The 13,904-nt window shown below is 35.5% G+C and overlaps 1 protein-coding gene across 2 annotated transcripts in view; it reads left to right on the top strand.

Moving 5' to 3' along the window:
• PLCL2 (phospholipase C like 2) overlaps positions 1 to 13,904 on the top strand; it is a 94,006-nt gene that overhangs the window by 75,628 nt on the left and 4,474 nt on the right. For both annotated transcript variants that reach the window (XM_042816747.1, XM_042816749.1), the window contains one exon: positions 10,274 to 10,383. In XM_042816747.1, the coding sequence (XP_042672681.1) occupies positions 10,274 to 10,383 (110 nt within the window). The remainder of the gene's footprint in view (positions 1 to 10,273; positions 10,384 to 13,904) is intronic.

Here is a 13,904-nt window from a genome sequence, read left to right as displayed (position 1 = left end):
TGGAGCAAGAACTGTCTCATTTATTCCATCTGTACAGTGACAAAACCAGCAGGGACTGGGGTTATTAAACAACGCAGGTAGTAAAAGACATAAAATGAGTACATGTTTTAATATGTACTCCAAAGCAGTCTTTCAGCAGTATCAGAAACAGGATACTGTTTGAGGAAGATGCAGCCATACCGGATGCTGTCGAAGATAAACAGTGCACAGTATGCACTGGGAAGAAGTTATGTCTGAGCTGCATGCAAATAACATGATAATGACCTTATAAGCACTGCAAATTCTTCTTGGAGTTGAAAACTAAAATGATAAAATTCATTTTGTTTTAACAGATTTTCAGCAAAACTGCATCTTTACAGAGCTGTTTACTTTGATTTTTTTTTTTGCATTATTTGTAGTCTAAATTATTTGTGGTATAAATTGGTTTTAGGCTTAAGGTCCATTATAACAGAGCATGTAAGATGCAGAAAAAATAATATTGTACATTATATATTGTGTACGTAGTAGGTAATCCACTAATAGATGAAAATAAATAATTATAATTAAATATTAAGGAGCACTTTTGACTAAGTATATAGACAGGCAGTTGAAGTCTTTTTAACCAATGAAAGAGAGTGACTAGAACAGTTTTTCTCAACATTTTTGCAGTTAATTCTGATTTGAACGAGAATTTGCAGTTTCTTGACATGATATCGTATTATTTACACAGATCTGTCAGAGTTTATTAATCTGTACCTTCTGAAATACTGTCGTTCATCAGCAAGTCTGGATTTCTGATTAGAAGTTACAGTAACTAAGATTGGCTTCATATGTGGGCTACTGAAAAAATGCTACTTTATGTACTACTGTTGTACTCCCTAAGTGAGCAATATTTAATGTGTTTGCATCAGTAGTCTGTACTGATCTTCAAGTTAAAACTTAGAATTGGATCCTTTCGTTTGTTTTTAATGAGGTTCACTTTTGAAAGTAAAACATCTACAGTACTTACACCTAGTGCCTAAACTCCAACATCCATTAGACTAAAATAGCACTTTGAGGCCTCTTTAATTCTGTTTCCATTCTTCTGAAATACCTGCTTTTCTTTATTTTTTCCTTTTTCCCATTTTTTAATAAGCCAGCTATCAAATTGTTTTATACTCTGCAGTTATTTAATCCTGTTTGTCTCTCTTGTGCCTTGAATATTTTTGAATCCACGTTCCATCATGGGGGAAAACATGAGGCATGGAATAACCCCCAAGGATCGTGTTTTTTATGATAAACTGATATATCTCAGAACTGTAGGTGTTGCAGGGGGCCTCTGGAGATCATCTAGTCCAACTCCCCTGCTTTAGGTAAGTTCCCTAGAGTAGGTTACACAGGAAAGCAGTTTCGAAAATCTCCAGAGGAGGCTCCTCAGCCTCTCTAGGCAGCTCATCCCAGTGCTCTGTCACCCTCAAAGTAAAGTTATTTCTCATGTTCAAATGGAACTTACTGTGTTCTAGTTTGTGCCTGTTACCTCTTGTCCTGTCTCTGAGCATCACCAAAAGAGCCCCATCATTCTGATACCTGCCCTTCAGGTATTTGTAAACATCGATGAGATCCCTTCTCAGTCTTCTCTGTGCTGAACTTCTCCAATTCCAGTTTTCTCAACCTTTCCTCTTGAGATACACCAGGCCCTTCATCATCTTTGTAGCTCTCCGCTGGACTCTCCAGTGAGCAAATGCTATATTCCTGGAATCATCTAACCTAGCACTTTTCTGAGGAAAATGCATATACTTGACTGAATGTAGCTCAATGTCATTCTCGTAGTTCAAGTAGTCATTTATTGAACATCTTATTTTGGCCTCATATGCACAGGTGACATAAGCAGCAGACTATGCTTGTAGCTGAAATATGGTGTTACAAGTCTAGATTCTTTGTGTTCTGGTTGTTATCACATTCACATGCCGTGCTACTTTTCTTTATATTCTCAGTTCAACTTCATTTACAAGTTTATTTTGCCATGTATATTTATGTTTAAATGTTGTACATAAAAGACTGTAAAAACACTTAAACTAACACAGCTTGCAGTGCTCTTGTGAGCTTGCCTCTTTACTTGAAGCCTTTTTCCTTACAGTTAATTTGATACTAACAATGTAAAAGATCAGGTCATATTAGTGATGAATGAGCTGCATGTTCAACTCCCAGTAGCTTCAGTAGCAAAAATAATTGTAAAATACGGTTATGTACTAGAAATATTAATACAGTTCTGAAAGACTGAAATAATAGTCTTGATTTAAGTGTGGTTTCCCTAAAGCAAAAATATTTGCAAAATTAATCTGATACTAGCTTGCAATTTGTATTTGCCTTCTATGATTAACCTGACTAAATACTGAAGTTTAATTATATATCTGAAGATATTTAGAGGTACACTAGAATGCACATGAGTACATTAAACATTTTGTGTGCTAAGGACTGATCAAAAGCTGTATTGTTATCCTAACTAATATCTAATCCAAAACAGCAGGAAAGAGTGAGGCATTCTTCTATCCTCCCGTCAGACTGTCTGTATCTACATGTCAGGACAGAACAGGTACAGCACCTGCTAAGGCGAATCAACGCTTCCAACCTATCCATAGATGGAGGTGAAGAAAAAATAGTAAATTGTTAGAAGTAATACAGCTGATAGACAAATTTTGTACTATATTTTATTAACTGAAGGGCTATACTTCAAAAAGAGATGAATGAGTTTTCAGAAGCACATTCATTTCATTCTTCATACTTTAAACAATAACAAATTCCAAGTTAAACACAGGGTGTTTGACAATTGTGTTAATCAGATAATTTGGTAGAAAAAGGTAGCCAACTTCTCTGAAGCAGAAGGTAGCATTAAAGAATGGAAAAATAGCATTCTTATTGAACAGAAAGATATAGTAATTACTGTTGCCAGCGAAACAATGTGGGCACAGCGGGATTTGAAGACTGGGAGAAATTACAATGTACCATAAATCAATGTCCTTATTAAGTCTGCTTTCTAGCATTCAGTAACATTAGGAATTTTTTTTTTCTTAGACTTTCAGTGATCTCTCTTGAGGATCACAGCTGATAAATAAAAGATGGAAACAGCAGTATGTGGAAAACAATACCCTGTCCATTTCCGCTCTGTGTTTCTACCCTTATTGACAGCAGTAATTCATTCTCATGTGGTAATGGCTTAACTTCACCCACATTCAGAAATGTAATTTGTCCTAGTAGGCTACAGATTGCCAGAAATCAGGGTGGGATACTACTGGTCTTCTTTTCAGTGCAAATGTCTTAATTTGTGAAGGCCTAGTTTGTTGTGTATTTTGTACACTGTCGGGGGCTCATGAAAAGTATGGGTGTGTGAGTCTTGAGTATTTTGTTGACTTTGTTGTCTAGAAAATTTTATGCAGGACTGTTAAAGGTGTTTGAGGAAGTTGAAACTTGTTACTGCATTTATGGAAGTTATCAAACTGTAATTAAGTCATGGCCAGATGTCCTCTTTGTATTTTTGTAGCAGCATAAATTTGGTGTTACAGCTACTTTTAATTTCTTGTAACAGCAGTTCAGTAAAAAGTTGGTGTATTGTGAGACCATCTTATGGTGAATTAGTGAATTACTGTGATGAGAATGGAACTGGATGTATTGGGATTGAAAGACTAACTACTGATGTTGGTAGCGGAGAAGATGTTTTAGGCAGATTGTGATACCATTATCATTTGAGGTGTTGGAATAAGAAAGGCATCTTAGGCATACAATTTTTTTTCCCTACTTTAGAAGAATAATGGAGCATCAGAAAGTCTTTTTAACCCTCCGAGTGGAGGCAGGACGTAGCTGGCTATATGTGGGGAATATTTTTCTTAGTAAGGACATACAGCATGTTGCCAAAGAAGTTGAAATAATTAAAAAGTACTGAGCATTTTATTTAGCTAATATATTATTTCATCAACTATTAACCTAAGTATTTTGAATGCAAATAATTCTGACCTGGAGCTTCTTGAAACTGAAGAACAACACACATAATCCTCTAGTTATGATATAAAATATTTTGGGTGACTTCAGTGGGAAGTGGGTCCTAGAAATTATGTGTGCATGTAATCCTTTTTCCTGTTAAGACTCAGTTTTTGTAGCTTAAAGTGATACATAATACAATGGTGCACGGAGAAGTAATTTTAATAAAGTGCATTTTAAATCTTTGTATGAAAAGTTTTCTGTAAGCAAAGTTACTTGAGAGTTTATATATAGCTGTAGTAATTTCTGTTGCTCCTCCAACGTGACTTGTATGATTTATTGCAGCAGTGATCTGGTAACCAGACTCTTTTCTCAAGAACTTCTCTGATAAATTTTGTTTTAAGAAGAAATTATTTATGAGGTTGAACTACCTGAATGTTAAGGAAATATAATCAGAAAGAAAACTACTAAGAAACATATTCTGTTCAGAATAAAATTAAAGCCTTAGCCTTCAAAGATACAGGCAAATGTAGCAGCTGTATGTGCAGATTAAGTATTTATGGGTCGAAATGGGCACTTACATTTTAAATTATTTCCTAGAATTCTTTCCTAGGTAGAAAAATGTTCAAGCCTAAAGTGCTTTCTTGGATTTTTTTTTTTCAAAAAGTGTGTACATAGTTATCGAGCTGCTGTCTGTGGTAATCTAATCAAGAGCTGTATGCTATTTTCCTCAAGTTTTTAAAATATTTAATTCTTAATTATTTTTATTACCTATTTATTAATATCTTGAAAAATATTTAATTCACTTCTAAATCTAAGCACCCTTCCAAGAATAAAATAAAACATATTTAAGTTGGCAGAAGTTAAGTTCTTAACAAGAGTGTCGGTGATACGTTTTTTATATAGATATGGAAAAATACTGTTTGCTGTCCATTACATATTAGGCCTACTGTGTATAAGTATTCATTGCCAAAGTTTTACATTTTTTTATTACATTAGTAAAGTGCCTTGTTAAGAAAAGAAGCCTAAACTAGAAGAAACCTACCTGCTGTATAATTATATCTTGGCTATTTTGTAAATCAGGTTCGTGGCAAGAAAATTGTAATCAAAGAAAACAAGCCAGTATGTAAAGTAGAAACCTGGCTTTAGAAGTACAGCATAGTAAGTATTGTGCTCACTGTTTCAGCAGGGATCCCATAAAAAACAAATATCTCAACTATCAGCTAAAGAAATGGTTTAGTTTTTATACCCATAAATGGAGTTTGTATGACAGGGCTTTGTGATAGCAAATCTTAAAAAAAAAAAAAAATAATAATTCCAAAGTTCCAAGCAGGTTCATTGCTTTTAATGCTTTTAATATACTCTTTTTAAGTAGTTTTAAAATAATAACAATGAGTTATGCTGCTTTGTATATCATATTTTAGTCCTTAATATAGTTACAGTACCTTGAGGTGACTACAGTGCTGTGAAAAGACTAGCTTGGTCTTGGTCTTGTTTGGACTCTACTGATGCTTTCAACACACTCCTGTAACATTGTCTCAGACATTCAGGAAGTACAGGCTAGATAAGAGGACAGTGAGGAGGGCTGAAATTCATCTGACCAGCCAGGCTTAAAGCACTGCCTCAACAGCATTTACCAGGCAGACCACAGCATTTGGCCACATGTAGATTTCTAAACAACAGGAAGTAAAACCTGTAGTTAAGGCAATGTAAGTCAGTGCATTCTAATTCATAAGTGAGACTGAGCTATCTCAGTTAACATAAATGAGAGGTTGCGATCACTACTCAGTAGTAATATTTGCTCAAAACAGCACAAACAAACCTTAAGATAATCTCCTAAACAGTGATATTAAAATTCTTTTCACCATTGTGATAAATGGGATGGATTAAATTCCCATTAGTTCATTGCACTACCAGTAATAAACTAGATTAATTCTGGTAGTAAAATTGGTAATTGCATAAGATAGAGCAGGATGCAAAAGATAAGTGGGTGTTGTCATTCCTGAACTGTTCAGAGCCATGGGTGTCTCACCTTTTTCAAGCTGTTTTTACTCAGTTAAGTCAGTTAAGTCTGTATGATTAATAAGAAATCAACTTGTTGTTATTGTGTTGTATGTCATTCTATACACAATTATGATGGCTGGGATTAACAAATCTATCATAGATGATTTCTCTCAGCGTGAGAGGAGCTCTTTTTCCTCCCGACTGTAATTTTCACTAGAGACAAAATCTTATTGCAGTTCTTATTTAGCCAGGTGTTGCTGAGCAGACATTTATCTACTGAGCCTTTCTCAGCTCCTTTTTACTGCTTTTTCTCTTTTCAAATTTTCCTAGTAAGCCAACTACATCAACCTTTCTCGACGGCTTCAAGTCCTACAACTACAGAATTCAGAGTCTGTATACATTAGTATGAGTATCTTAGCAGATAATTGTTAAAATTAATTTGCGGATGAAAGTGGAGCTTTCGATAGAATTATGGCTGTCATCTCAGTCTTTGCACTGATCTCCTAAGTCAAGAGCTTTCATACTCAGATCACTTCCATCAGCATTCTGAGAGACGTAGTACTTCATTTCACATCAGTTGGATATTATACTGATGTTGTTACTTACTGATGACAGCACTTTGGTTCTGATTCAGCATAAAATGGTACTAAGAGCAAATCCGTGATTAATTTGTAAAAGGCCTTTCTGAAGAAGGGTGGGAATGAGGGATGCTTTCTGGCCAACACTGAGAAGCCTTCATACAGTCTTCATTTGCCATTCCTATTTGCTGTGCAGGATGCAGCAGAATGAAATGACTGCTAAGCATAGCAAATGTACGCTCTGGAGTGATGCAGAGGTACTTAGAGAGTGACCATGTTGCCATGGTTCCTTATATATATCACCTTTTGAGGAGTTCTTGTTCAACTCTATACTGTTTATGTTCATGTTTTTTTTTGTTTCATATTGACCTTCAGCAATAACACCAAATTTAAAAGTCAAGAAATGCATCTCTTGAGAATGCAGACAGAGCATGCTCTTGTCATCTGTTCTGTTAAAGGAAAAAAGGAGGCCATCTTCCTCTTTCACAGAGTAGCAGCTCTTTTATAGCTTAGGACCTTTTTCACTGGGAAAAATACGACTGAATGTTAATAATGACATTACCATTGCATTAGTGTACTCTGGAATCCTATATAATTTTCATGATCACTGAGAAATTTGTGGGTGATGTCTTTTTTTAATAGCTGACAGTAAAAATGAAAAGCATGAGTAACTTGTATTTCTTGCATTAAGCAGGTGGTATACATAGAAATATGTAAGAACGATAAATCAAATTAGCATAATGACTATTACCCTCCAAGAGATGTTAGGCAGTTCAAGATACTAATGGACTAATAATTCTAGAAGTAGTTAAGTCTCATAAAGTTAACTTGCTTACCATATCTTATTGACAGCAAGAGCTGAATTTTTGATTGCAAGGATATAGAAAATCCTGTGAATTTATTTATTAAAAAAGAGGTTTTTTTAAGCTTATCTTAAAGACATTTTCAAGTGACTGTGTGAACATATTTGTCATTTTATTAATGAATTGTGAATGAAAATCTTTCTTCCCTTTTTCCTTTTATCTTCTGAAAGTCAGTCTCATTTTGGAATTTAACGCTTCTGTTATTACTTTGCCAATATTAATGCATGAAAATAGCCAGTTCTGAGAAAAAAATAGGACACAGGAAAAACAAGCAGGGACAGAGAAGGAGAATACCAGGAGAAATGTAGTCAATAGATAAATGCTGTGCTGCATTCATACTTCATAATTAAGGCTCAGGTTGTCCATGTGCTGTATAGGGAGCACGGCTAATTCCAATCAGCAGATGGAAAAAAAACGAGACTGATACACTCTCATTTCATCAATAATGAAAGGTGAAATAATCCATTTAAGTTTACCTGGCAAAGTAGTAATAGCAACAGAAATATGATTGAAATCCATTTGCCTCTGGTTGTATTTTTAGGTTTAGAATGGGATAGCTTAAAGTTCACTGTGATAATGAGGAGCTGTCCTTTCCTGTCTGTAAGAAGAGTTGAGGACAGAGGTGTGATTAGTGCTTGTTAAGCAGGCAGCTCTTGTTTGTCCAAGTTCTGCATGTGTATGCCTTGGTGGGATCATCTGACATGATTTTGTTTTCTGAAAAAAGGGCAATGAGATGTTGCTGCCAACCACTCGGAGTATTTAGCTCAAGTGGAATGGCTTTGACAAAACAGAAATGTAGCTCAGCTTGAGTGTGAAGAAGGTGATCATCACAGAAATTCCTCAGTGTGCCGTAAGTGATGAGTTCTTCTAGCTAGCAGAACGTTTGGAGACTGTTGTCTCCACGTCTGTATTACCAGTGATACTGTATAAATTAATCTATAATCTGCAAAGCACCATCTTCACATTGTTTATGCAGTCCCTCAGCATTATTCTTAATCTCAGAGTAGCTTTGCTTCATGGTTGTTATCAGTCACTAGTGCCCAGGGGCTAGGACTTGAAGGGCAGTATTTATAAAGATGGAGATGAGGTTAATACATCATTACTGCAGTTCTGTAAGTGTGCCTCTTGCACTCTTGTCCACCTCCTTTCACTTTTTTTTTTAAATGTAATAACAGCTGATAATGGGGTTATGCTGCAAGTCACCTGCTTGTATTCCATGCACCTTGCTTATTTATTTATTCTGCTGAGAATTGGAGTACAGAACTCCAAGTTTATCAGCATAATCTAGGTATAAATGGTGCAGATAAAATAATCTCCATTGTTACGGAGGCTCTAACAATGTAGTGTTCTAAATATGGATCTATGCATCATCTTTCCATGGTCACACTGGGAGGTTTTTTTTTTTTTGTTTTTTTTTTTTAATGATGATCTGAACAGGAAACAGATACTTGGAAACAGTGATGGATGGAGGAACTTTAATTTCTCACCTGGTTTAAGATCTGAGGAAATGCCAAATGAAAGCTTTTCTTAAGGCTGTACTCTCAATGCAGAGGTAGAGCTATGGAGAAGTATTTTGAATTAAAAACAATACAGTAGTTTAATTCAAGGAAAGTATATGCTGTCTATTTTTCTTGCAGTAAAATTTAAATGATAAGAAAAGTTAACAAGAGGGTTTTTTGTCTTTCTTTGAAATTAATTTATGAATCATTTTTAATTTTTTATATATGCATATATATACTTATATATGTTTATGTAGGAATAAGGTAAACAAGAATATGATGAAAACATTCAGTCAAATCTTTCTTTTGTATTAAGACATGAGTGTGAGGCTGAGAGATTACAGAAAAGAGCAGATACAATAATGCCCTTAAAAGTCAACCTACTCTGATTAGGATTGATGGGCAACACAGGTTTGTATGTGGATTTCATGGCAATTAATTCCATGTAAATTTGAAAGCACATCAATAGCAGATAGAAGAAATGAATCAATGTAGTTAATAGAATAATTAAGTATCACACTGTACCTTGATTTTAAGTTCATACCTGTAAATTGTATTATGTAACTTTTATGTTATTACTGATGGTACCTTCAGAGAACAGTTTAAGAAGGGAGGAGGATTACTGTAATGCAGGCTGTGATGATGAGTATATCCATGGAAGGGCATGCTACTTTCTGTGTAGGAAGGAAACTGTGTTTCAAACTTCTTCATTTATGACTTGTAACAGCATAATGGAAAGCAATTTATTTGTTATTAAATCTGTGCATTTCACTGAATTAAAATGTATGCTCTAGTAATTCTACTGCATTGAATTTTGCAGTAAATTTTTGGGTTGGGGTCTGTCAGATGCAAGTTGCATAGAGACAGTAGTTTACATAAGTGGAAATGTTCTTGGTGGTTCACTTCCCTGCCACCTTTTTCACATTTGTGCCCTTTCCCTCAGGGGTAGGGTGAGAAGGCTGTATTCTGCATGGCTCCCAACACGTAAATTGGGCAACTGTGATGTAAATTTGGTTCACACTAGAGCAAAGCACAAAATAAATTTGTTGGGACGTATTTCCTGAAATTAATGCTTCCATTTCACAGCAATCCACGAGGTCTTCACATGTAGTGCAACAGATTCTATTGTGATTGAAAAATATTTTGTATAGTAAATATTGGTTTGGCTCCATGTTTCTGTGGCAGTGACCCAGCAGGTATTGCAGTGCAGATTTTGACTTAGAGAGATCTGAGTATGTAGGCATGTACTATAACTTCACAGATATATTTGTGCTTGAAGAATGAAATTTCTGAAGCTTTCTTATTGTTCTTTACCTTTTTAGTTTCAAATCACTGTTTCTATGATCACAGAAATACATGAAAATAGTTACTATGTTACTCTCTCTTTTACTCTCCACAGCAATGGAGTTTCATGAAAACCTGCACAATATAGGAGCAAGAGAAGGCTTAAAAGAAAGAAAGCTGCAAAAATCAGTAGAAAGCTTTACATGGAATATTACAATTTTAAAGGTAATGCGTCTTCCATTAGTTAGTTATTTTTCTATTCACAGGTGGCATTCTGTAGTTATTATTGGTCATTATTCTGTCTCATAGCTCAACTAGATTTGTTCAGTTTTGTGGTCATTTTCAACGTTCATTACTTTGAAAACACACAGATTGACAGCATATTTTTGTATTTTTGTATATTATTTTGGAGGTTATTTCATTTTGTCCCTGAGGTTTTTATTTTAAGACCTCTTAATGTCAATACATGGATGAAATGAGTACTGATTTGTATGAAGATGCTTGGTCTGAGAGGAAGTTGTGCTGCTGGGTAAACCCTGTTCTTTGATTTCAAAGGAAGTGAGAGTATTCAGGGTAATGTGGCTGCTGGAAAACAAAAGGGAAGATGTTTCTATTGCAGTCAGTGATGAATGGCAATTAAGGTACATACAAAGCATACAAATCATCCGTAGTATAGTAAAGTGAGCATATATGACCCAGAGATTCTCTTTGCCTTTTGTTGAGCACATTTGCATATATTTTTACATAACTTTAAATGATGTAATAAAAAAGAATTTTCAGCTAGAAACCCTCAGGAAACTTGAATGTGGATCGGTTTTCAAGTTTCTTATCTCTTGTCTTTCATCTTGGCTGAGTATATCAAAATTTATAGAGACAGCAAAACTGCCTACCCTAATTTATTCCCTTGACACTATCCTTCTAGCCCAGATTATTCAAATTTTGTGTTTACATCTACTAATGAGTTCTTCTTTCCCACTCAAACATTTCATTGCTATATTAAACTATAAAATCTGCTTTAGTTAGATTTTTCTCCCATGTGTGTTTCATTTTTAGTTCTTATTATTGAAAATAGAATTTGCTACCACTTCTCTTTACAGTGGACTGTTACAGAAAACCTGTAATGTAGTCATATCTCCGCTTTCTATGTTAGTTTCAGCTGTTAAGCTTTTCTCTGTGTTGCTTGCTCTTTCCATCCAGAGCAGAAGAGGATTAAAAAAGGGTCAAGTTTACTACAGTGTGTACATTTAATGCATTCTAAAACCATATTTACAGGTTCTGCTTTGAGATCAAAGAAGCAGACTGTTACTTTTCCTTTATTAAAGCAGTATTTCCTGAAGATGATACATGTGGTATGTCAAATACCAAGCCTGTACTAACCAGGAGGTAAGAGATGGAGAGACAGTTCAGTGGCATTGGACAAATTTCTAGAATCACAGAACATTGTGAGTTGGAAGGAACCCACACTCACTGCAACCCTTGGCTCTGTACAGGACCACCCCAAAATCAATCCCTATGTCTGAGAATGCTGTGCAAATACTTCTTGAACTCTGACAAATTATACTCCTTAATTTTCAACTATCAGATACCATTTGGAGAAGTAAATTTATTTTAATTCTTCTAGAAGCAACAGTAGCTTTGCTTCATCTCTTATTTCCATTCAAAATGTAAAGGCTGGTGAAGGGGAAGGCTTTGCAATTGATGAATGATGGACCTGTGAAATTGGAATTTCTGTGTAAGCCAGGAATTGGAGAACCCATAGTGGAGATCTGACTCCTGAGAGCACTGAAGGGCTTTCGCATGTGTCCCTAGAATTAACGTAATTATGAAGTTAGAAGGCCTTCCTTTTGAAGAGATTAGTGAGGAAATCTTTTCAACATTGACATAGTTTTTTTTCTGGTCCAAGATTAAGACGAACATGATCATCAGCTCTTTCCAAGAGGAGTAGACTGCTCATGTGTTGTGACTGACACATTTTCCAAACTGATTAAGTTGCATTTTGCCTTCAAGGCAAAATTGATCTTCTTTATCTTAACTGGGACATTTTGACTATGATTGATGCAATGGAAAGTCTGATAAAATAACAAAATTGACAGCTTAATTCTAGGGGAAGTCTTTGCTAGAAGAGCTGACCTATCTACAAGGGCTGCTCCCAGTTTTAGAGGTCTTACTGCTAGACTGTTCTTCTCTTTCAGATAGTTAATTTGCAAGATCACTTGTTGGTAATTTATTGTTATGATTCAGACTGATAGAACTCATATTTTCTAAACACTGATAATCAGATTTCCTGCCAGAAAGAGTGCACCAGCTGAAAAAAATCACTCTTAAGTACTGTTGAAGCAGACTTCTGCAAACACCCTGATGAAACAATTCATAGATTTTACTGGCATAGCAAAACTTTGGAGAAAAAAAAAAAAAAAAATAGGCACGGACATTGAAATGCCCGTAGGAAGAAGAAGAGCACAACAGCTTCTGTAAATTACTCTCTGCAACAGAATCCTGTTCTAAGCATATGGGGAGAGTTTGAATGAAGTACTTGGAATGAAAGTGTGAGTTGTAATTCCAACATTTTTCAGTTGCATGTTGTGGGCTATGATTTTTTAGACATCATATTGGTCAACACAAACTAGTTTCTATATTTTTGTAATCCACCAGTTCATAGCATGTATTACCTCTGCAATGATATTGATCTTTCATCTGAATTATGTTTGTAAATGTATTTATAAACAGAACATTTGAAACATCAGGATGCAACTTCTTAGATATTTATTTCATCATCCAAATTTTATGAACTGAATCAATGAATTCAGGCAATACTGTTGTCACCTTGAGCATTCATAAAACCCCTGACACCTGCTGCTTACTACTGTAGGTGTGCAGAAGAACAATGAATTCTATTAAAATACTGAAAAGTATTCTCTTGCTATTGCCAGATTTGTAGAGTTTTGGCTCCTAATTAAAGCAATTCTTAGAAGTTAAGAAGCTAAATCCTTTAAGGCTTGATTCTGTAAATGCAGTCAAAGCAAGTCATCTGGATGTGGAGCACTGTGGGATACCACAGCATACCGAGCAGCCTGCTATTTAGGGACTACGAGCTTTGGGGTCCCAGAACCTGAACTAAAGCCTATTCACTTGTAATACAGTTTCCTGGGATTTCTTGGGGAGAGTTAGGCAGTTATTTCAGATATCATCTATGTAGCACTTTAATGTTACATAATAACTGGAGAACTTTCTAACCAAAAAAATCACAGGAAAATACATACCAGAGTAAAAAAAGTAGCTGTTCTGGTTGTTACTCAAGGTATACCAGCACATGTTGGTTTCACAAATGGTTTTCTAAGTTAGAAGCATTCAGAAATCAATTTCTTCATTGTAATTGTTGGATAAGAGAGTGTCTAATGAACACAGATTCATTTTTGTATTTTACCTCAGTCTAAACTTGACCCCACTTGGCCAAATGTGTTTAGTCTAAACCCCTTTTGCCTATAATAATAATCTGACAGTGGTTTACAGGCTGGTTCAGCCCGGTTCCGTGACCAGCGGGGCAGAGGGATCCGTGGATCCGCACCTCTGGAAAAGGGAAATAGAGGACCCCAAAATAATTGAAAACAGTGGCAACAATCTGAGGTGGAACAAACTAATTTACTCAATATAGTATCAGCAAAATATAATGAGAGAGTGTGTCTGAAAAGTGGATAGGCCTCACCACAATGCTGAGGTGAGAAGTGCAGTCCAGTTGAGCCGATGAA

The sequence above is a fragment of the Centrocercus urophasianus genome, unplaced genomic scaffold (genome assembly GCF_019232065.1).
Source record: "Centrocercus urophasianus isolate 14NV4802_14NV808 unplaced genomic scaffold, USGS_Curo_1.0 seq_16, whole genome shotgun sequence".
Lineage (NCBI taxonomy): Eukaryota > Metazoa > Chordata > Aves > Galliformes > Phasianidae > Centrocercus > Centrocercus urophasianus.
This window is presented reverse-complemented; position numbering and strand designations above follow the sequence as displayed.